General features: G+C 48.8%; 1 protein-coding gene across 1 annotated transcript; it reads right to left on the bottom strand.

Annotated features, from left to right (window-relative positions):
* Window positions 1-5,305: 5,305 nt before the first annotated feature.
* On the bottom strand, window positions 5,306-21,160 carry PIANP (PILR alpha associated neural protein). Its single transcript, XM_042855102.2, has 7 exons — window positions 21,026-21,160; window positions 20,358-20,478; window positions 11,708-11,776; window positions 10,907-11,472; window positions 10,648-10,729; window positions 10,102-10,329; window positions 5,306-9,680 (listed from the first exon to the last, which is right to left on the bottom strand). Exons 3-7 carry the CDS (start codon window positions 11,722-11,724, stop codon window positions 9,659-9,661), a joined length of 915 nt encoding a protein of 304 aa, XP_042711036.2. The 5' UTR covers window positions 11,725-11,776; window positions 20,358-20,478; window positions 21,026-21,160; the 3' UTR covers window positions 5,306-9,658.
* Window positions 21,161-24,736: the final 3,576 nt, after the last annotated feature.

The raw sequence follows: 24,736 nt of genomic DNA, 5'->3' as shown, positions 1-24,736 counted from the left end.
ATATTTAATAAATTTCAATTGGTATTCTATTGTTTAACAGTGCAATTAATTTTTTTAATCGTGATTAATTTTTTCAAGTTAATCGTGTGAGTAAACTGTGATTAATAGACAGCCCCATTATAAACCCTTTTGCCCCATCCCGCTTTGTTACCGTACCCTTCTCTGGGTACCCTTGTTCTCTGAGCCCCTCTCCACTCTTCTGCTCCTATCCCTATCTCCCCCATGAGCTCCTGCCCCAGTCCCCTCCTCTTCTCCATCCTTCTTCAGTTCCTGTCCCATCCATCCATCTGCTCCAATTCCTCCTCTCCCTAGCTCTTGCTCCTGTGCACCCTCCCCTTCAAGTTCCTACCTCATATCTGCACGCCCTCCTCTTGGCTCCTGCCTCTGTTCTTGTCCTCTCAGCTCCCACCCCTGCTCTATGTGAGTCAGACTGTTCATTCCTCTTCACCATGTTGCTTGGACGCCAGCAGCAGGAGCATTGAGAGCACAGGAGAGACATCGTCCCATCTCTCAGTTGTAGTGCCCAGTCCCACTCCAGCCCACATCAACAATTGCAAGGAAAGTCTTGGGCCTGAGCATGCTAAGTCGCTCTGTGGGGATGATACACATTCAGTCCAGTGAACAGGTAGGAATTGTGAGGGGATAGAGCATGCTCAGTGTAGACAGAGTCTGCAGTTAGTTGCCAAACTCCAACAAGCTTCTAGTGAACATGTGTTAACTGATTTTTCACAGGCTTATTGCTTCGTCAGATTTGGGTAGATTTTTATGGGGATAGCAAAAGGCACATCCCTGACACCATAACAATCTCCTGCTAAATTTCAGATCCGCTGCCCCAAAGCATGGGGGCTCTAGAGCTTCTCAACAAAACAATTGTAAGCTTTTTTTAAGATGAGCAAAGCAACACATTTTTGGCTAACTTCATTCTCAGAAGCAGCTGAACTGTTATAACTGAAACTTTCTAAAAAATTCAGCCTGGGGAAGATACATGGCATGGAAAATTTCCAGCTGATTATAACTTTGATTAAAGTTTAACCAAAGTTATAAGCAACAGAAAACAGAGTATTGGCCAACCTTAATATGAGGTAGGGCTATCAGCTCCACCTATCATAAATTATGAAAACTCCCTGTAATGATGACCAGCTGTGACCGGGGTCCTAATGGGCAGCCAGCTGTGGTCACTCAATTAGGGTGAACTGCAAAGAATGGGCAGCCAAAACCCCAAAAAGCTGGTGGATATTCCAATATTTAGATTTCCAAGCCAGCATAAAACAGCTTCTTTATTATCTTACTGGTTACTCAGAAGTCCAAACAACACAGTTCTCTTAAAGTGATCCAGCCTCAGGCCTCCATCCAGGTACCCACGTCAAATATGATGATCTCTGAAAATCTTATTTCATCATATAAAAGAAAAGGTTCTACCAATCCCAAAGGATTGGACACACTACCTCCCAGGTTAATGAATGTTTCAGATCTTACCCAAATACACGCTACAGCCAATTCTTATTAACGAAACTAAAATTTATTAAAAAACAGAGAGTATGGTTTATTAAAAGAGAGTATGGTTAAAAGATCAATATGCATACAGACATGAGTTCAATTCATTGAGGTGCAGATTCATAGCAGAGATGGTGAGCTTTGTAGTTCAAAGAGTTCCTTTAGAATTCAGTTTATAGGTCATAGTCCAATGTCCAAATCTCATATCCAGGGCATACCAGCATAACTGGGAACCTCAGTCTTGCGACTCAGAGTTCCCCTGTTGAAGTCTAAGCAGATCTGCGATGACAGAATCAGGACCCAAGGATCTTTTATACAATTTCATGTCCTCTTTGACAAGTTGGGAGTTCCTCGGGGAACAAACGGTAATTAGGATGACTTTAAAGGAAGTCCATCACTGGTACTTAGCTGTACGAATTAACATAAGGCCATTTGCTTGTTCCTCCACCATTCACAGTACATTTCAAAGAGAGATGAATAGGGAGAGATCCTGTGTTTACAATTCATTTACATGATAGGATATTCTTTTGACCTCTGAACTATCAGAATACAGCGTAGACAGGGACTGTTGATTACATTGTCCATCCTACTCCTACATATGTAAATACACAAAAACACAAACATTATCTCCCACATGTCCTCTGTGGGTTATTTATTTTGCAGGATATTTAACCCTTTCTAGCCATGCGTCACACCAGCTCTTAGGCTTTATTTATCCCCAAAGTCCTATGTTTCTTCAGGCTCTGCTCGTTAGGAATTCCTGCACCTTTGACTTTTAATTAGCCATAGCTGGGCTAGTCAGGTTTGGCTTGCTGGTAGCTAGGACTAAGCTGGCAGATTCATTCAATTCCTGGTTTTGGCAGCAGAGGCACTAGCACTTTAGATAAGAGAAGCAAAAAAAGGGGGAGAAAACCCAAACTCTGTACAGCCTTCCAGCTTCACACTGAGCAGGCACCGAGCAGATGCAGTCCTGCCCTCAAGGACCAGATTGGAAATGAAACGATGGTACCTACTCAAGTTCTATTATTTGAGATACTACAAAGGCTTGTTTCAGGGCTCATGTTCACTGCAAAGTTTACCAACCTGAGTTATAACTTGTGTATTGCCCCTAGCTTGACTATTCCTCAAGGTTTCATCACATGACATAGTCTTTAATTAAACATTAATCTTTAATTCCTGGAAACTCCAGGATACTCCTGGAGGGTTGGCAACCCTAAACTTGACTCCAGTCTGCACACAAAAACTCAAGTGTGGTGGTGCTTTGAATTCAAGTTGGCTGGCCAGGTGGATTTAGGCCAAAGCTCACGTGAGCCCAGTTTGTCAGCTGCTAACATACCCATGCTGCAATGTGGATGCAGGCATGTGTCACTAGTTTTCCAGTGCCTTCTTCCACAGTGAAAGAATTCATAGTGTGACTCTGCTTATTATGTGACTGTTAATGAACATGGGATGTGCCTCAGATATCTATACTGCAATCACAGGCTATAACATAGCTATCAAGGGTACCGGAGCAGCGAAGCCATGACAGTGTTGACTTACCCAACCATGAGTGATTGCAGTGCCAGTGTGGACACAGTAGTGAAGTATTATTTCACAGTCTGGCAGTTGTTGCTTGAGCTCTACTAACTGAGAGAAGTAATGAGAGTCCAAACACTCAAGTGAACTCTGCAGTGAAGCCATAACCTCAGGCTTTCTGCAGACTTAGTTACACGCTGAAGCTTTTCTTTGCAACTTAGGGCTAGAGTCAGTCCAAATGGGGTGTCCCAGTTTGGGGGAGTTTTAGAAGCACCCATATCCCACGCTGCAGTCAGTGGGAGCTGAAACTGCTCATCTCTGGGCCCCATGTTGAGCACCACTTCTGGAAAATGTTTGTATCGTTGTTGGAAATTGAATTTAAGATTGTGAGACATAAAAAGCACCCAGCAGAGAAAGTACTGGCTGCCTAAGCTACCATGAGCTGACCCATTCTGACCTCTGTGTGCCCTGGGGAACTTTCAATCTAAAGAAGACACTATATACCATCCCAACACACTCTGTGCATGTTTAGCTTCTTATCAATTTAGTGAAGGTTTGGAGGTTGGATTTTTGGGTGTGCTTTTTATGTGCAATGTTCAGAATTATTTCTTCCCTTTTTTCCTCCAAGTTTAAGATGTTTCCTCTTCTAGATACTAGTTGGAAGAAGAAAGGGAGTGAGAGAGGAGGTGGAGTAGGAAGTGAGGTGTGGGGAAGCAGGAGTGCAGATGGGGTATGGCAAGGACTCATGAGGAAACAGCCATAGGCCAGTGAATGAGGCAGGGTGTCGAAAGGGCAGCACCAGGAACATCACCTGTTTTGTGGAGAACAGGCCCTAATGGAGTAGAGGAATATTTCACTGAGTCCCTGCAGGTTAGCTCCAGCTGAGAGGACAGCAGGGGAAAAATCATCTGATGCCCAAGAAGGCAGAGCTGGAGCAGTGATGGTGGTAGCTGGGGCTTTTATAAGCCATCCTTAAATACAGTTGAGTTTGGGAGGCTTTTTCAGAAGAGGGATCCCTTCAGGCATCCCCAGCTCCTGGCTCTTAATATGTGCTTGATTAGAGGGGAAGGGATTTCACAGAGAGGGTGAAGAGTCATGGAGTGAGTAAACTTCTGCTCCTAAACCAGCATACAGAACTTTAGGGCAGGAGTGGGGTCTGAAGCTAACATTCCATCTCGACAGGTAGAGGACTCGGGACAGGACACAAGTCCCCCAGTTACTATCTCCAGTGGGTAGAACCTTGGGAAAGTAACTAAGGGGCCTGAATCCTATCTCCAGTGGATTAAGGCCGTGAGACAGTAACTGGGGAGCCTGGGTCCTATCTCCAGTGGGAAGGGGCCATGGCGACACTAACTGGGAGATCCAGGTTTCCATCTCCCGCAGGTGGAGGCCTCTGAATGGCCCAGTGGAAAGGGGTCCTGGGACAGTAACTGGGGGGGGGGGACTGAGTCCATCCCCAGTGGGCAGGGGCCCCAGGACAGCAATGGGGGGGGGACTATGTCCCATCCCCAGTGGGAAGAGGCAGTAACTGGGGTGGGGGCTGCATCCCATCCCCCGTGGAAAGGGGCCCCAGGACAGTAACTGGTGGGCCTGGGTCCTATCTCCAATGGGTAGAGGCCCTAGGACAGTAGCCAGGGAAAATAACCATCTAAATCTGCCACAACATGTTGCTGTGGTTTGCAGCCTTCCCCTTCCCCCACGTGCTTCTGCCACCCCTACAGTGATCACTGCCAGAGTTAATAAAGTGGGGGAGTACAAGGATACAAGGATGCTTAATTACAGAGCAGCCCTGGAAACCAGCAACAGCAGCAGCGTGGCCAGGAGGGGAGGTAGCAAGGCCGTAAATAGAAATCGCGGAGGCAGCTGAGGGGAACGGAGCAAGCGAATTTTCTGCTCCCAGCATATCTCCATCTTCCTCCCTTTCTTTCAATTTTTCTGTCTCTCCTCTTACTGCCACTCTGCTTCAATCAAAAATCATCATGCAATGAAAAGTTCATGAACATTGCTGGGAAATTGCATGTAAAAGGCAAAACAACAACCGTGGGACTGAACATGAAGCCTGCATCCTGTGGCAGAAAGAGGGCACTTTGCATGGAAGGCAGGGGATCCCACAAGAGCAGGGAGCAATTCATGTGTGTTAGAGGAGAGGGCTGAAACCTAGGATTGAATGGGGTTGAATTCTGCCTCCTCTGTGGCCCAGGACAGAGGATTGTATGTGTGATGCCCCCATCCCAGTCTCCCTGGGGTGATGGCCCTCTTGGGCTCCCTGCCATGACACGGTACACAGCTGCAGCAGTTTTGTTTTCAGTATTTTGTAAAGGTTTATTTAAAAATGTTGAAACTTACATCCCACAAGAACTGAATATTTCACCACAAGGAGAAGATAATCCTACAAAAATATATATCACAGCGCACAAGGGTGGGGGAGGGAGAGAGCAAGTCAAGGGGGAAGGCACAAAGGGAAGAATAGAGAGAAATAGGTGAGGGAAGAAACAGAACAAGACAGAGCAGGAGAGAGAGAACAAGAAAAGAAGGGGGAGACTGAAACAGCAGGAAGGAAGAGATGTGTGGGGCGGGAGTGTGAAGTGAGAGTAGAAAGAGGGGAAAAGGTAGGTAAGAAAAACAGCAGGCTAAGGAAGCGGGGACTGGCAGGCAGTGAAAGAAGCTGGCCTGTTGCTATCTCTCTGAACCCTCCTGCCTGAGGCAGGGCAGAGATTGCAAGGAAACATTGACTGATGTGTGCTAGGGGATCTGGAGCTTAGGCCAGTCAGGACTTCCTACTGCAGGACTCAACTCATCTGTGGGGAAGGAGGAAACTGTTAGATCCAGAGAGGCCTGTTTCTCCCAGCCTCGTACCTCGTGTTGTCATTTACACCTGTGCAAACTGGGCATGAGCAAGTGCACAATTTGATGTGGGAGTGTACACAGCTGAAAATGGTTACTTCATAAGGCTCTAAGCAAGGAAGAATCGGGCTCAGTGAGATTATTTACCAAATGCAAGAAGTTTTGGTAACATGTTTTTTGATTGTTCAGTTAAAGTCAGAAAATGCAGCAGAGAAAGTTTGTTCAGGACAGTTAACTTGATTGTTTGGCACATCCTGTATGTTTCAGGTGAGATAGTGACTGATACTAAAAGTAGCATATTAAACTAAATATTTAGTTAGAAAAATTGGACTAAAAATATTTTACATGTGCAATATATTTGAGGTAATGTTGCTACAGGAGACTTCTCTTCCGCATTTACTGTTTTTTTTGTGCAAACTTAACATTGTATTTACAAAGTTTTTGCATTTAATTTCCTAGGTTTGTTTCTTTTCTTTTAAATAAAGGAAATCAATATACTGAGAGCTTGCAGAGTTTACAAACAGAAGTGAGCAAAAAATAGATTTTTTTCAGTTTGGGAGGCTAAACCAGAAAAAATATTCAGTTTGAGTAAGACTGAAACCCATTTAAAAAAAAAAAAAGTCAAACTGAAAATCTGAAAAAAATGTCATTTTGCATAGACCAAACTGTTGTAGTTGACTCAAAATGATATACTTGTGGGGAGGGGAAGGCATTTCATTTTTATTTGGCCATTTTCAGAACATTTTCACTCTTCTCAAATTGGCCAAATTTGAAAATGAAATGCCATTTTGAAAAGTCAAAACAAAACATTTCAAAATGGTTAAACTTTTTCTTTTTTTAACCAAAATTATTCATTTAATTCAACCTGGATTTGCAAATCATTTTCATGCTCTGAAAAATGCATTTTTGGTGAAATTACTATTTGCCAAAAACATTTCACTCAGAGTTACTAACGCACCTCTTGCCAGCAGAGCTTGTAAATTCCCTAAAACAATCAGCATGCATTGAATTAGCTGTATGTGCCACAAACATTTTTATGTCATTTCTTGCTGCAAATGGGAAGGTAGAACAGTCATCCCTAACTCATCAGGCAAATGGATTGAAGATCTGATAACCTAAATTTAAGCCTCATCTATACTAGAAAAGTTGCACTGATTTAATTAAATTGATTTTAAAACGATTTAGTTAAACTAGTGAAAAATCTCTAATGTAGATGTGCTTAAATCCTCTTAAACCTCACTTAAATTATCAGAGAGGTAGCCGTGTTAGTCTGGATCTGTAAAAAGCAACAGAGAGTCCTTTGGCACCTTTAAGACTAACAGATGTATTGGAGCATAAGCTCTCGTGCGTGAATACCCACTTCATCAGATGCATGTCACTTCAATTAGTTTAGCTTAATCTGGTAATTTACCAACACCAGACAAACCAATTTAAGCAAGAGTTAAACTAGTTTAAGTGATTACATTGTAAACTGATGTGATTAAACTAGCACAAATTTTCTGCTATAGACAGTTTAAAATGGATCCTAGATAAGGAAACAGTTCATAGTTATAAACCAATCTAGTTTAAAAAAATAAGCCTGTAATTTTACTTAAACATCAGCGTTTCCAAATGTCTATTGTTTGTTTTTTGTGTTTTATAAAGGTGATTACAGTTAACTTTTTCATGTCCCTATCAATAGCTTTGTCAGTGAATCAAATAAAAAATACATCAGACCATTTGGTCTCTTTCCCCCTCCACCAGGTGGAGATGGTTCTATCTGAACAGGCATTAATAAGAGAATAAAGGGAGACAATGGTGTTTCTTGTGAGACCCAAGTAACCCTGGAGAATTTAACATTCAAAACAAAAATCAGTTTGGTGGTGGCAAAGCTTGAAATGATGTGACCTTCTGCTACTAAGATCCAATGACTTGCTTTGCACAGTTGGGCGATTGGTCAGGATCAGGGCTTTTCTTGCTCCAGTGGTTTATCTACTGAAAGTAGCTGTGCTGTGGAGTCTTTGCTCTTTGGCTATGTCTTCACAAACAAAGTGAGGGGGGAGGGATAGCTCAGTGGTTTGAGCATTGGCCTACTAACCCCAGGGTTGTGAGCTCAATCCTTGAGGGGGCCACTTAGGGATCTGGGGCACAATCAGTACTTGGTCCTGCTAGTGAAAGCAGGGGGCTGGACTTGATGACATTTCAAGATCCCTTCCAGTTCTAGGAGATAGGATATCTCCATAAATTAAAAAAAAAAAGTGTTTTCTTTACCCCAAGATGACTATCTCATGTTGGCTAGCTCACTGTAAAATCCTAGTGGGGACAAGGCACAGCCATTTTTTACTGCAAGATAGGTAGATGAGGTTAATGTTATACCCCCAACCAATAGCTGACCTGAACTAGCTCCATCATGACAGAGACTCCAGAGCTTTGTCTCCACTAGGATTGTACAAACACACCTTTTCTGGTAGTGATGACATAGCCATTGTATCACCTGTGAATATCCCACCTCTGTCTGTCCTTCTCTCTGTCTCTCACAAGTGCTGTCTGACGGGCTGGGAGCAGTCCAGGAGTAACTGAATGGTATATAGCACCTCAAAACATTCCCATATGTGGCCTCTGAACTGCTCCCTTTTGCAACATGGACAGGGTCGGTCCCCTCTTTGCCTGTCCCATGGCATCAGTCCCTCACTGCCTCCGCTGCCCTTTCCTCACCCCATTTGGGATGCTTGGGTCCTGATAGAAGGCTCAGCTGAAACCATCATCAGACCTTTGTTAAATCCAAGCCACTTCCCCACCCAACACCTAGATGGATGGCCCCAGTTCCCAGCCATCCATCTCCACGTGTCATGCTTCAACTGCTTTTGCAGTAGCCCTATAAAAGACTTGCTCAGGATTGTATGCAGGGCAGTTAGCTTGCTCGGGCTTGTTTTTCATACTTCCTGAACTACAAAATGGCCAGAGGATTTTGCCTCAAGCTTTCTGAAAACATCACCTTAGAGTGGAGACCAAATCTTGGTGAGGTGGGGTCCAAAAGATCTGAGTGCCTGGAAGCAGGGCGAGCATGGAAACTATTCTGCAGCCTTTCCCAGTGAGAGAGAGATGATGATGATGACTGGGTGATAGAGGAAGAGACAGAGAGAAGAGAGAGAAGGAGGAGCATTGGGAGAAAGAGAAAACAAAAAGACAGAACTGACAGAGGGAGAGGCAAGGTTCCCCCAGGGAAGGGGGGGGGCAGGTGCTGAGTGAGGTCTTCCCAACACCCACCAGTAGCTGCTGCCAGCACCTGGGTCCCTCAGGAGAGGTCAAGGCCTTAGCAGAAGACACCCCCCCCCCACCCCCATCGGAATCCCTGCCTAAGGCTGGGAATTCTGCAACCACGGAGCTCCAGCTATTCGGAAGACACTTCAAAGCACACGACACAGGAAGGAACAAACAGAGGGGTTGGGACTGGGGGTAGGACCTTGCCTCTCCACCTCCCCTACCCCCATGTTAGGCATGCACTGGTGGGTTATCCTCAGAGATCAAAGTGCGTGTGTATATGTTGGGGGAGGGTCAGGAGGTTTAGATTTCACAACACCAATTGCTCTTGCGCCCCCCGCTCCCTTGTCACCCCATCTTGTGGGTTACCCCCATGCTTCCTCTCCCCCGCAGCATGGGACCAGTGAGGCCCAGTCTGTCCATTGCCCGAGTACATCCTGGGATGGTTAAGTTAATGATGGTGGTGGAAAGTTGTGACACAAGCAAATCATTCCTGGTGTAGCAGAGGCAACAGAACACTCCCTGGATGTGACAAGAGGGTTTGTGGAAGTCAGCTCCGCTGCTCTCACAGATTTACCAGTGGGATCCTGGGGGGGAAAAGGGAGTGAAATAAAAGAATCAGAGATGGAAGATGCCTCCTCAGGTCCCCCTCTCCCTTCCTGGCTAGGACTGTTTCCTATCCCCACTCTCTCCCCAAGGCTCCTAGTTCCTAGCATCTCAAGCGACAGGGCTCCAGGCCCTTCCCTTAGAGAGAGGACAACCCGGGCTCTCAGACCCTGAGCACTGGACAGCTCCTGAGCTCCTTTCCCCAGATGCGCTCTTTTCCTCACTTGGTTCCCCACTAAACAATCTCCCTTTGCCCTGGGCTTCAAAGACATTCATCAGAGAATTGCACTCTCTCTCCCTCCCTCTGTCTGTCTCTTGTTGTTCCAGCGTCCTCTCTCTCTCAACCTCTCTCTCTTCCCCTGTCTCTATCCCTATCTCACTGTCCTCCTTTCTGTCACTCACCGGTTGAGCTGGAAGGTCCTGCTCTTCCCCTGGCCCCCCAGTTTCTCTACACCCTCCTGGACCTGCCTGGACTCCTCTGTCTCAGGTGTCGGGACCAGTGTGTCTCCGTAGGGTCCCAGGATGCTGACTGTGGTGGGCGACAGGTCTGTGAGTGGCTGCTGACTTTCCTGCTGCCGCACCCCACTCTGCTGGCCAGAGTGACGACGACGCTTCTGACTACGGTCCCAGCTGCAGTGAGAGAGGGTCACTGAGACAAGGGGAGGCCTCGTCCCCCAAGGTACCCAGAACCTTGAGAACAGTGGGGTCTGTGCCCCTAAGCCCCTGATACACCCAGCACCCTGAGAACAGTGGGCTCCATGTCCAAACCTTCCTCATGCACACAGCCCCTGAGCACAGTGAGATCTTTGTCCCCAAAGCCCCTCCCCCACAAGTCCAAGCAGTGTCTCTGGCCCTGTGAACCCCCAGAACTAGTGGAGTCCACTCACTCCCAGAGCAGTCTTGCAGATGCCCAAGCAGATGACATCCACACCCTTAAACCCCACTCACCAGAACTTGAATATTATCCCAGTGGCGACTAGGACAATAATGATGGAGATTGTGATAGTAACATACAGCTGAGGATCCACACCTGAGAGAGACAGAGAGAGTGTGTGAGAGCCACATCTGGCACCCACCCAAAGGCACTGCAGGGAAAGGGGCAGGAGGGCTTGGTGTGTGGAGCCCCTCCCCCCCAAGTGCACTCCTGGCCTTTCCCATCAGGAGGTTCCATAAGGAGCAGGGTGAAAGAGATGTGGAGCAGATTTACCTTCCCCCCGGGGCCCAAACAAGAAGGGCCTCAGCGTGGCAGGGGTCTCCCGCAGGTTGAGGCCCGCATTGTGCAGCAGCGAGTGGGAGTTGGGTTGTGCCGTTGCCATCCCATGTGGTGAAACAAAGGTGTAACCCAGAGGTGGGAAGCCTGGATTGGCTGAGTTGGGGTCACCTCCATCCTCATCTGACACTGTGGGGCCCCATACAATGGCCCAGGGGTACTGGGATGAAGGCAGCCCCTCCTCAAACCCAGAGGGGGTGGCAGGCCGGGCCCCTGGGGCCTGGCGCCTTAGCCGCATCACATGACGCAGCTCCCCATCCCGTGGCGTCAGAGATCGCTGGCGCAGTGTGATGAAGCGAGAGTCTCTCTCTGACGGTGAGTTCTTGTCCCAAATGCAAACAGGCCTGGCAGCTGAGGGGCTGCGACGGGTACAGAGTGGCCGAGGAGCAAGGGGATTCCGGGAACGAAGAGACCAAACGCCATGTGAAGAGACTGCTAAGGCCACAAGCAGGACAGTCCAGAGCTGCAGCGAGTGGAGGCAGGAAACCAGTGGGAGCATTACACTGTGGAGAGAGAGAGGGAGTTGTCAGAAGAGCACCTCCTGCTGGGAGATGCCAGGACTGGAGTTGCTGAGAGCTCCCATCACAGCCAGCATTCCTATCCCCCTTCCTACGGTGGCTCTTGCAAGGAAAGGCTCTGACTGGAGTATCTGGGAGCTCCCCACTTAGCTAGTGCTCCTTTCCCATTCTGTGTTGTGCCTTCTACATTATTAGTTAACTTTGGAAGTTGTGAACTTACCAGGTACCTGACTCCATAGCAGAGGCAACAGTTTCTTCACTCAGCAACCACCTTGTCTCATATTCTTCACTAAAAGACAAAAAAGGAGGTTCAGTGCACACCATAGAATCATAGAAGATTAGGGTTGGAAGAGACCTCAGGTCCAATCCCCTGCTCAAAGCAGGACCAAGACCACTAAATCATCCCAGCCAAGGCTTTGTCAAGCCAGGCCTTAAAAACCTCTAAGGATGGAGATTCCACCACCTCCCTAGGTAACCCAGGTCAGTGCTTCACCACCCTCCTAGTGAAATAGTGTTTCCTAATATCCAACCTGGACCTCCCCCACTTGAGTCCATTGCTGCTTGTTCTGTCATCTGCCACCACTGAGAACAGCCTAGCTCCATCCTCTTTGGAACCCCCCTTCAGGTAGTTGAAGGCTGCTATCAAATCCCCCCCTCACTCTTCTCTTCCGCAGACTAAATAAGCTCATCTCCACCACTCCTGGTGTCCCTCAGTACTGATAAAAACAACAAGGAGTCTGGTGGCACCTTAAGGTGCCACCAGACTCCTTGTTGTTTTTGTAGATACAGACTAACACGGCTACCCCCTGATACTCAGTACTGATATGCAGCCTTCAATAATCCCTGGCTATTCATGGCCTGGGCCCCAACAAACAGCTCTGCCAAGGCTCCTCAGTCCACACATCACACAGGTACCAATCTTGAAAATACACACAAGCTGCAGACTCACATAGGCACACCCTCCTTCCCCCGCATGCGCACACACTGCACAAAAATACACGCAAGGGCATATGCACACACTTAGTCACACAAATACTCATGCATGCGCACATACACGTGCACACACACCACACACAGTTTCCCCAGGGACTGCTGTGTCTGAAGGTCAAGAGAGGAATTCAGTATCTTTGTTTGCTTGTCACTAGAACAAGTTGGAATCTTCATTCCTATGTTTGTTTATAGTGTGGAGTGAGTAATCCATTTATTAAAAAAAGAGTCTCTTCCATTGTGTGTCAGAGAAAGAAAGAGAAAATGGGCAACAGTGATAAACAAAGAACATTATGAAAGTGAGAGTGAATCATCTACAAAAGTCCAGATCTGCTAAAGAATTTAAGAGCAAAAATGTGCCCATCAAATATTTAGTGTTTATATTCCCATTGGCTAACATGAAATTAGTTTTTCCATACACTCTGTTCCAGGTCTCTTCTCTTTCTCCGTCTCTCTCTCTTTCACACACACACTCCTTTCTGCCACTCTTTCCCTATTAAAATACTGTTACCTAGCATAGATAATAGTAAACTACAGGCTGACTTTGTTGATTGGATTTATAGTCTTGCCATGCCCATTCTCCCTTCATTCTAGCCTGGCACTAGGAGGCATGGTGTTGCTACCCTTCATGTCCTTGAGATGCTCCATCTCTCAGGCCCCTCCCTCTAAGCAGTGCCCAGTGGAGTCACAGACTCTTTTCTGAGATGGGGGGGGGGGTGAGGAGGTGCCTGACACTGGGAGTCGGTTATAAAGCAAAACCTTTACACAGAAAATCAATATGAATACTCTGCGAATTTCTTTGTGGTAGCTACATGAGGGTGTGTGTTAGGGTGACCAGAAAGCAAGTGTGAAAAATCGGGATGGGGGGTAGGAGGTAATAGGAGCCTATATAAGAAAAAGACCCAAAAATCAGGACTGTCACTATAAAATCAGGACATGTGTGTGTGTGGGGGGGGGGGGTGTAAGACTGACCCTGCTGCTCTGTCTTGGTACCCTGTGGAGGGGTGGAAAACAGCTCGTGTGTGCATATGTCTGGGTGAAGCTCATGAATGACTGAGCATGGAGAATGTCCTGTCAGGGCTGACTCAAGGTCCAATCTGTTGCATACCTCCACTCAAACTCCAGAGAGCACTTCGAAGGTTTTTGCCATCCCCTCCTGTTTAGTCTCCCCCTGGCATATCATTAATTAAAAGAAACCTCCCCCCCACACACCCTTTTAAATGAAAGTCCCTTCCTATTGGTAGGTAGGGGCTGTGGGGCAAGGGAGATGCCCTCCCTGATGTGTTAAGTGGGGATATTTTTAGGTCGCTTCTGCTAAATATTTAAACAAGGTTCACAGAGGGAAAAAAAATCTCATCCATCTGCTAATGCAACCTCTCCCCCTCCCACATGTGACAGGATCACCCTGTGAAAAGAACCTGGGGTTCCCCTGGGTATGAAAATGGGGGGAGATCAGTAGCTACTCTTGCCACTGCATCTCATTGATGCAGGGGTTATATTACTCTCAAGCTGTGATGGATAGAGAGGACCTAGTACTCGCATGGAAGGAGTTTAAATGCAGCTCAGCCCAAAGACGGGGTGAGGTTCCCACAGAGCCCAAAGGATTCCTAGCAGGACCCAGGTTATTTGGATTATTATCACGTTGTCCTAGAAGATTAAACATGCTTGAGAGACTGGCAGCAAACCCTGATGCCAGTGCCCCAGGGTATGAACCCCTTTGTATTTTGGGAATAAAATGTGAAACCCAGTGCTAATGTCCTGCGGTGCGGATCCCACCAGGCTCAGGAGGTTGGGGTGTGAATCCTAGCAATAGTCCTCTGAGGTGCAGCTTACCACCTGCCCAGACTGCACTAGACATTAGGGCCCCAGGATAAGGATCTTGCTGTGTTTAGGGGCTGGGAATGTGAATTCCAGAGGTCTGTGGTGCAGATCTTTCTGCGCTCAATGGCTGGGAGTAGGAATCCCGCTGCTATTGTCCTGGGGGTGGGAATCCTACATAGAGGATGGGAGTGTAAATCTCTGTGCTAGTGAACTGAAGCGTCGTTCCACCTATACTTGGGAGAGGATGTTGGGAATGGAATCCCTGCACTAGTGAGTTTAGGTGCAGGTGGCACAAATCCCAGTGCTAATGCCCTGTAATGCTGATCCTGCTGTGCTTAGGGGCTGTGAGTTTGAATTTGTGTGTAAGTGCCTCAGGCTGTGTTAAAGATCTGGGAATGCAAATCCTGGTGCTAGCACCCTGCAACACAGTACCTGTGTGCATGAGAGTGTGAATTCGAGCCCTAATGTCCTGGGGGTGTGGATGCCACTGCCTCTGGCAGCTGGTACCCTCAGGTGCAGATCTTCCTGTGCTCGGGAGCTGGGAGTCTGAATCCTGCTTTACTCAGGGGCTGGAAGCAGGAGTTCTGGTGCCCTTGGGTGGGGATCCCACTCTGATGCTGGCAGACTAGGTTCTAGTTCATGCCCCAATTCCCTTGTCTCAACTGAAGACTGACAAACACACCACTAGAATCAGTCTGGCTCACCTGTGTGTTAGTATTGTTAAAATATTACTATTAGAATATGTTTAGTCGCTATTGAAGGCTTGTGAGTTGCTGCATTCATTAATCTCACAACATCTGTATCCCATATTTCGGCCCCTACCAAATTCACAGTCCATTTTGGTCAATTTCACGGGCATAGGATTTTAAAAATAATACATTTCATGATTTCAGCTATTTAAATCTGAAATGTCAAGGTGTTGTAATTGTAGGCATCCTGACCCAAAAAGGAGTCGTGGGGGGGGGGGAGGGTTCACATGGTTATTTGGGGGGGGGTGCGGTAATGTTGCCCTTACTTCTGCGCTGCTGGTGGTGGCGGTGCTGCCTTCAGAGTTGGGCAGCTGGAGAGCAGCAGCTGCTGGCTGGGAGCCCAGCTCTGAAAGCAGAACCGCTGCCAGCAGTAGAGCAGAAGTAAGGATGGCATGGTATGGTAGTGCCAGCCTTACTTCTGCGCTGCTGCCTGCAGAGCTGGGCCCTCAGTCAGCAGCCGCCCCTCTTGGGCCACCCTGCTCTGAAGGCAACACAGAAGTCAGGGTGGCATGGTATGGTGTTGCCACCCTGACTTCTGTGCTGCTGCAGGCGGGATGCTGTCTTCAGAGCTGGGCGCCTGGCCAATAGCTGCCACTCTCCAGTCACCCAGCTCTCAAGGCAGCACAGAAGTAAGGGTGGCAATACCATGACCCCCCCTTAAAATAACCTTGCAAACCTCCTGCAACTCCCTTTTGGGTCAGGGCCCCCAGTTTGAGAAACGCTGGTCTCCCCTATGAAATCTGTACAGTGTAGGGTAAAAGCACACAAAAGACCAGATTTCACAGGGGGAGACCAGATTTCATGGACCATGACGTGTTTTTAATGGCCGTGAATTTGGTAGGGCCCTACCCATATTGTAAGGCAATATTTGAGCAGTTGTATTCTGAACCTCTGAACTGTGTAAATCTCCAGACAGGAGAGAGACATCAATTAGTGTAAGGTGTTGATCTTCAACAGAAGGGTGTTACAGGCTTCCCAAAAGGACAGGTCCATCGATACCAGATGGACTATTATGGGATGCTGAGACTGGAATTTCCCTGTGTACCATCAACAAAAAGATAAAAAAAAAACGTACTGTTCTGCCCTTCTCCCTGTGAAGAAGAGTCATGCAAGTAGACTCCTTCTATCAGCTAAATTTGCAACTCAGATCATATGGCAGGAGAATAAAAACCCCAAACAAAAGGAACTTGGGATCTCTATTCAGCTTGGACTCATGGGGGGCGGTGTTTCTAGGCATAAGCAAGAGATCCCCAGCTGCTTAGCCTGGGTTAGCCCTAACAGACATATAGAGTTTGCTTATTACAGAAGCTTCTATTACCTGATGAAACATAAGACTGTAACTCATTTGTGTATCTATGTTTACTTGCTTTATCCTTGTAAATAACTCTTTAATTTCCCTTTCCTATTTAATAAATCTGTATATAGTTTATTGTAAGATTGGCTCCAAGTGCTTTCTTTGGTGGGAGATCTAACGTGCAACTGACCTGGGGTAAGTAACTGGTCCTTTGGGACTGAGAGTAGCTTGAATACTGCTGTGATTCTTGGTGTAAGAGACCATCTATCACAGAGGTAGGCTCACTTGGGTGGCAAGATAGATCAGTGTACCCAAGGGGACTGTCTGTGACTCCATGATAAGGCTGTTAAAGTGCCTGAGGAGTTTGCACTTGACACTCGGTTGCTGAAATCTAAGTGTAGAACTCACAACTGATTTGGAGTTTGCGCCCGGGTTCCTAACACTCTGCCCAGGGCCGGGTGGTCGCCTAGGGCACTAGCATTTGGGGGGCGGCATTTTCTTCGGCGGCGACCGCAGTGGCCGGATCTTTGGCCACCCCAGTCGTCGTCGGCATTTAGCCGGAGGGAGCTGGGGTACAGGGGTGCGGGGAGGGCCGCCTGCAGCAAGTAAGGGGGGGGCGGCACGCAGGGGAACTCCCCGCCCCAGCTCACCTCTGCTCCGCCTCCTCCCCTGAGCACGCCGCCCCACTCTGCTTCTCTCCCTCCCAGGCTTGCGTCACCAAACAGCTGATTGGCACTGCAAGCCTGGGAGGCGGGAGAAGTGGAGCAGCGACGGCATGCTGGGGGAGGAGGTGGAGCAGAGGTGAGCTGGGGTGGGGAGCTGCCACAGGGGGGAGCTGCCACGGGGGAGGCGCCTCAGGGCGGGGGGGATGGGGAGCTGCTCCAGGGCTCGGGGAAGGGGCGGAGCAGAGGTGAGCTGGGGTGGGGAGCTGCCGCACGGCTCCCCGGGCCGGGGGGGGGGGGGTGGAGAGCTGCCACGGTGGGGGGGCGCCTCAGGGCGGAGGGGGGGCGGGGAGCTCCCGCAGGGCTTGGGGAGGGGGGAGGGCGCAAGGTGGAAGTTTTGCCTAGGGCGCGAAACATCCTTGCACCGGCCCTGACTCTGCCCTGAGGTTGGTACCATGCTCTTGAGTCATTGCAGGCAGCGTTACACACACTATTTACCCAGACTTAGACTATGAATACTGGGGCTAATGTACTAACTAGGAACAGATCTCATTGTGCTTAGAGGTTGGGAACGTGAATCCCAGTGCTGTTACTATGGGTTGTGTAGCCAGCTGCATTCACTCACTGGTTCTGGTTTCCTGTGGCAGAGATCCCATAGTTCTTGGAAACTGGGAGTGTAAATTTTGGTGCTTGTGCCATAAAGCAGGGATCCCACTGTGCCAAGGGACTGGCAATCTGCCTCTCAGCACTAATACCCTGGACAGTCTACTGCACTCATGGGTTGGAACTGTGCATTCCTGTGTTAGTAGGCTGAACCTGAGACGATGCTCTACTTGGATGCTGTGTATATGACTCCCACTGCTAGTGTCCTGAAGTGCAGATCCTGTTGCATGCAGTTGGAACTCAGAAACTCATTATGGACAACTGTTTATCATGCCAATGCCTCTCCTAGGTGGGAGCCAAGAACACACAATTCTCTCTGCTATCTTATTCAATATAAAACTGTAGAGAGAACTAGGAAGACTGCAAGGGCTGAGGTGCCAGCAATAAGCAGATAATAGCCAACTCTGCATCAGCTGTTATCTGCACAGTCCAACTGCTGGAAGTTGAAGTGAGACAAATTTAAATAAGGTGCAAATTTTTAACAATAAGGATCCCACAATAGAACAATTTACCTAGGACTGTGGTGGATTGTCTTTAAATGGATATATTTTTAAAAGATATGCTGTAGCTCATCCAGAAGCTATGGGCTTGATGCAGGAAATAAAATTGGTGAAATTCTATGGTCTATGCTATACAGGAGGTCAGGTGAGATGATCACAATGGTCCCTTGTGGCCTTGGAAACTATAAATCTCACCGCTTTCTTGATGTCTTGCAGTGAACAACATCTGAATGATGAGCAACTGACTAAAGCTGAATACATACAAGCCAGGTCATGCTAGTGGGAAGAAGCTAGCCAGGGATGGTCTAAAGATTGCACCTAATTCTATCTGACTTGGCTCTGGCCATAGTGATCTGTATATTTGTAACATCTAAATAAGACTGTTGCAATACTCTATATAGGAATGAAGCACTTTACCTTCAGAGAGCTTCAGCTAATTCAGAATGCATCAGCCTGTTTGTTCAGCAACGCATTTTCTGGAATGCATCACCCTGGTTCCCTGCACCCCACGCAGGGCCCCCATTGAACACAGAGCCCAATTCAGGTTCTCCATCCTGATATTCAAAGCCCTCCATGGGACTGACCCCAATGACATGAGCACTCAATCACTTCTCCCTCTGCAATTATGGCTTCACATGACAAATACCTTCTACTGAAATAATGAAATTGTCAACTGGGGGGGGGGGGAGCGGAGGTTCATGATTATGAGGAACAGAACATTCATAGGAGCTGGGCCAAGACTATGGACCTCACTACCAGATAAAATAACATTCCCCATTAACTCCACCTCATTGAGAGGTAAAGGCAAACTCCCGCTTTGCCCAGCCTGACCCACACCAAATTCCTACTCTTTATAATAATTTACAAAAACATACCAAAACTGACCATGACCCATCCACCCCTCAGCAATGAAGAGAGTGATATCATGGCTGTCACTGAGAAGTGTTCAGATACTGTGGTGGTAGCCATCAGTATAAGAACCTGGATGGACTGGGGTCTGGGACTGTGAATCCCAGTGGTAGTGTCTAGCAGCAGACTCCACTGAGCCTGGGCATTGGTGGTATGAATCTCAGGGCTAATGTGCCAGGGTGCCAATCCCACCATACTTAATCAGTAGGAGGGCAAATCTCGGTGCTAGTGGGTCAAGGTATGATTTGCTCTGTTTTTTAGGGCAGGAAGTTTGAATCCCAGTGTTAGAGAACTGGGGCAGTTGGCATTTGCCCTAAGATGTGGGTTCTGCTGCACTTGGGTGGGGTTAGGAGGCTGGGAGTGTGAATTGCAAATGCTAGTGCCCTGGAGTTAGGGGGATGTTGAAATCATGGTACTAATGCACTTGGGCTATCCCACTGTCACTGTGCCTGGGGCTGGGAAATTTGGATCCCACATCCTGTGGGATGTAGCTGTGTTTCTTTTTGTGGATGCTGTGCTGGCTGAGACTGTGAATCCTGTGCTAGTACCCCACCGTGTTGATCCCATGGTGCTAAGGTGCTGGGAGTGTTAACCCAATGTTAATGCACTGGGATAAGGATCCTGAAGTGTTCAGTGACTGGCAATGGGAATTCCAATGCAAGTGTCCTAGGGCATAGATCCCAGTGTGCTCAGGTACTGGGCACCTGAATCCCAGGTGCCCACTGTCTGCGGGAACGATTCAGAGTGTGTGCTTTTCGGGGATGGATTTCCCTGTGCTTGGGACCAGGGGTGTGAAGGCAGTGCTTGTGCACTGGGCGCAGATCTGCATTTGGGAGCTGCGAGTGTGACCCCCTATGGTAGCGCTCTGCGGGTGCGGATCCCGGGCACCCAGGGGCTGTGTTGTGATGATTCCCGCCCCCCAATGTAACAAGTATGTTGAATCTCTCCCTCTCCATTTTTCCTCCCAGTCCCCTATGTCCAAATCCTCGGCTCTACAGTCTCCCCTGCACGCTCCCTCCAGCACAACAGGTCTCCGGGCGTGCGATGGAGCCTGGGGCCGCAGGGATGGGGGTGTTGGACAGGGCGAGAGGCATCCGCCCCGGAGCCAGGTGAGGGGTGCTCGGGGAGGACAGCTGCGGCTGGAGGCGGGGAGCGACCAGGGACGCCGAGGGGCCAGGCGGGCAGGGGAGGCGTGGAGGAAGGATGCGCCCCCCTCCCCAGCCCCGCCCATCCAGCCGCATCCCCGGGACAGTCCGCAGCGCCCGGAGCCAGGGAACAAACTCACCTTGCGGGCGGACGCCCTAGGGTCAACCGGCGCGAAGGAGCCCGGGGCTGGGGGGGCCCGGCTGGGTCGGCTGCGGCCGGTGCCTCGCATGGCCGGGCGGCTCGGCGGGGCTGAGCCCTGGCTGCAGGAGACCGAGAGACTGTCTTGAAATAAACAGCTGCCGAGGGCTGGGCCAGCCCCGTCCTGCCTCTGTCTCTCCTCGCTGGCTGCCGTTAACCCCCTGGCTGCCGGCTCGCCCGCCCGCAGCCCCGGCTGGCTGTGCAGGCAGGGCTCGGGGGCGGGCAGCCTGAGGCGGGAGAACCGAGGCTGGGGCCCCGCGGGCAGCCCAGAGCCTCAGAGCGACTGGAGCCTTATGCCCGAGAGCCTCGGTCCTGCCTCTGCCTGCCGCCGCCCAGCCCCTGAGCTCTCCCTTTTTCGCCCCCGTGCCCCCGCCCAGCCCCTGCTCGGGGGCCAGCGACCACTGCCGCCGAGCCCCCGCCGCTGAGCCTCTCCTGTCCTCCGCACATCCCATCCATCCCCCGCCCTCTGGCTAGGGTGACCAGATGTCCCGATTTTATTGGAACAGTCCCGATTTTGGGGCATTTTTCTTAGGCTCCTATTACCCCCCACCCCCGTCCGGATTTTTCACATTTGCTGTCTGGTCACCCTGTCTCTGGCCCCCAACAGACCTGGCCCCCAGCTGCCAAGCCCTCCTGCTCCCTGCAGCAAGACCCGTTCCCTCCCCTGGCTCAGTCAGTCTGTCTGTCTGTCTCTTTCCCCCCGCTCATCTTGCTGCTTATTGTCAGGATCTTAACGGGAAGCGATTACGTTGCTATGGAGAGAGGTGTCTCCAAGGGACCCGTCACTTGTGGCTTGAGCGCTAGCCAGTGAAGTCAGACGCCAGAAAGGTCTGTCCTTGGGAGGAGTGATGCAGAACCTCCCCACCCACCTTGGAAAGCCCCTCTCAACAATCTTCCCGCTGGACTCACTTCTTCCTCAAACTCCCTCCCCCAGCACCTCTGCCCCCTCGAGCCTCCCCCATAATCCTTCCAAAATCTCCTCCCTCTTCCCAATCCTGTAACCTCACCCCTGTAATCTCCTCTCTCCCAAAAGACCCCCCAATACCTACCCAGAATATCCCACCTCCAGGACATTCCCCTCCTTTGGAATCTTCTGATCCTTGCCTCACGCAGAAATTACCCAGGGATTACTCCCCTAGAGTCACCCCTGGAACTCTCCCCCTTCCCCGATATCTCCTCTAAAATCCTGGACCCCTCCTCTCTGCAGCAATCCTTGTTTGGAGACCCCCCACCGAACACTTTCAGCATAGTGCCCTACCAGAATAGGACTGGCACTCTCCCATACCCAGGAGCGCCGCCAGCTTTTCTGCTGCCCTAGGCAGTGGAAGGTCCCGCCGCCGAAATACCGCCGCAGTCGCTGCCCCCCAAATTGTAGTGCCCTAGGCGACTGCCTAGGTCGCCTAATGGGTTGCGCCGGCCCTGCCCATACCCTCTTCCTCTACCAGATGCCCACTTCAGATCTCTCCTGATGCCACTGAGATCTCCCTCTCTCTAATATCCTCACTGGACTCCCCTTGCCCCAAACTTCAGATCTTCAGAATCTATTTGTCATCCTCTACATCAAACTTGGGCAACAGTTGTTATCCTTCTAAAGTAGTGAATTGAACTGTTTGCGTGTCTGGTGGTGTTTGTGCATAGCAGGGTGTGTGAGTGACAGATGTATTGTGTGTCAGTGTGTGTGTTTGAGGGAGCGCATCAGTGTCCACACTCTGTGTCTCAATGTGTATGTGCTTCTGAGTATGTATTTGGATGTGTTGCTGTGTGTATTTGGGGATGTCTGTGGAAATGTTTACATTTCAGTATATGAAAATGTGTTTGTGTGTGCCAATTTAATAGTACTTTAAATATTTTGTTGGCATGACAAGCTATACAAGTGTTGCCAAAATGTATTGAGACAGGTGTCCATCAAAGGAGAGTATGATTTGCCTAGGAAAGGGCTTCACCCTGTGTTTGGGGTTTGATTCCCTATGTCCATTTGTTATTTGGATCAATTCCTGGCTGTTTCTGTATGGGAATAGCTGTGCTTGGGGGAAGCATCTGTGCTTGTTTTGGGTAAATCTTTGAGTGTGTGTTTGAGCTAGAGGGGTCAGGTGTGTGTGTCTGAGGGGTTGGGGGGGGGGTAGGTATCAACAGGCAAATATTCCCTTCTCCACACACAAAGCATAGTCTAAATCCTGAGGGGAGCAACTGTGCAACCAACAGTTGGCAGAGGAGTGACTAGAAAGACATTTTCCATTCCAGACTCTAAAATATGAGGGAGCAAGAAAGCCATTTCCTCAAATTCTCATCTCCCAAGGGATGAGGAAAGACTCTTCCTGACTTTGGGAGACAGACAGAAAAGGTAGGGACAGCATCACACTATATAGCAACTTGCCATTGCATTAGGAATGGACATTGATGACAAGTGGACACATAGGATCATACCTCAAGAACCATGTGAAGCCTGGAACAGACTATACCCATCTTTGACAGACATATGAAGAGTCTGTGTCTGTTAAACTTTGTCAACACTTCTATAGATTGTCATGCCAATAAAGCATAGTCAATTGTTTGAGGGTGTCAGTATGTTTATTTCATGTGGGTACATATGGTCAGTGTGTGCTTTTTGTGTGTGTTTTAACATGCCTGTTTAGGAGAGTCAGTGTGTGTTTCTTGTGTCTGGAGAATCAGTGAGTGTGTGTGTGTCTGGGGGCGTCAGCATGCATGTGTGGTTGTGCGTAAGGTTGATGGTGAGATCTTGTGGGTTTGGAGGGATGTCAGGCTGTATGTTGTGGTGGGGAGGTCAGGATTTGTGTTTGCATTGGGAGAATTTTAGCGTGTGTGCATCTGGAGAGAGATCTATATATGTGTGCCTCAGAGCCCCTTACCTCTCCTCCCTCCCCATGGTTTTATGTGCAGCGGGAGGGGAGTGGGGGGGAATCCAGGCTGCTCTCCCATTCTCCAGCCTTTTCACCTCTAGGCCTCCTGGGACTTGTGCAAATGATTTGTACAAACCTCACTCTCCTAATTCTCACCACGCTCGCTTTATGCAGCCAGCGATATATAGAGGACCAGGGACACCCCACTGTGGGTGGGGGACATGGCACCACCACTTCTCCCAAAATCAGACATCTTAACCCTATGCATGTTAGCCAGGAGAAGACTGCATGCTTTCTCCCTCTCTCCCACTCCTACCTTCCCTTTTCCTGACCTAGGAGTTAACTAAGGGATATGAGGCTCCAGAAGGGGCTAAACCAGCCACTCAGGCTCCTGCTGACCTTTTCAAATTCTGGTGAATGCATTTATTATAATTGGGAAGCACAAAGAAGAGGAGAAAATTCAATCAGGAAAAAGGTCAGTTAAAGGGCGAAGATCCAAATGATGCAAAGACTAAAAATCCCCCCAAGAGCAAAAACACAGGAGGAAGGAGCCAGAGAAATAGGAGATACAGAGCAAGCCCCCCCTCCCCCCATGCCTGGAGTGAAGATAATGCAAGGGTGTCAAGAAAAGGAGAGAGATAGACAGATGAGGGGGGTAGGGGGAAAGGACGGGAGGGTGCTAGGCTGATATGTGGGTGAGATTGGGCTGAAGGGGTTATGGCGAATTTAGGGGATGGGCATTGGGGAGTTAATGTCTGGTTAAGGGACTTTTTATTTTAAGGATGTCAAGGCTGCTTCCCCACTTTGAACTTTAGGGTACAAATGTGGGGGCCTGCATGAAAACTTCTAAGCTTAACTACCAGCTTAGATCTGGTCCGCTGCCACCACTCCCAAAATGCTAATTCCCTTCCATGGGTAGCCTTGAGAGACTCTTCACCAATTCCCTGGTGAATACAGATCCAAACCCCTTGGATCTTAAAACAAGGAGAAATTAACCATCCCCCTCCTTTCTCCCACCAACTCCTGGTGGATCAAGATCCAACCCCCTTGGATCTTAAAAACAAGGAAAAAATCAATCAGGTTCTTAAAAAGAAGGCTTTTAATTAAAGAAAAAGGTAAAAATCATCTCTGTAAAATCAGGATGGAAAATAACTTTACAGGGTAATCAAACTTAAAGAGCCCAGAGGAATCCCCTCTAGCCTTAGGTTCAAAGTTACAGCAAACAGAGATAAACGCTCTAGCAAAAAGGTACATTTACAAGTTGAGACAACAAAGATAAAACTAACACGCCTTGCCTGGCTGTTTACTTACAAGTTTGAAATATGAGAGACTTGTTCAGAAAGATTTGGAGAGCCTGGATTGATGTCTGGTCCCTCTCAGACCCAAGAGCGAACAACCCCCAAAACAAAGAGCACAAACAAAAGCCTTCCCCCCACCAAGATTTGAAAGTATCTTGTCCCCT

This window comes from Chrysemys picta, chromosome 1 (genome assembly GCF_011386835.1).
Source record: "Chrysemys picta bellii isolate R12L10 chromosome 1, ASM1138683v2, whole genome shotgun sequence".
Taxonomy (NCBI): Eukaryota; Metazoa; Chordata; order Testudines; family Emydidae; genus Chrysemys; species Chrysemys picta.
The sequence above is the reverse complement of the archived record's forward strand: the minus strand, read 5'-3'. Positions and strand labels throughout refer to the sequence as shown.

What these genes read in the sequence shown, in the direction of transcription:
- PIANP (XM_042855102.2), bottom strand. An exon ending in GTTTGGGCCCCGGGGGGAAG is followed by an intron (nt 10,730 to 10,906) that starts GTAAATCTGCTC and finishes TGTCTCTCTCAG; the next exon opens with GTGTGGATCCTCAGCTGTAT. An exon ending in GGGATAATATTCAAGTTCTG is followed by an intron (nt 10,330 to 10,647) that starts GTGAGTGGGGTT and finishes CTCTCACTGCAG; the next exon opens with CTGGGACCGTAGTCAGAAGC.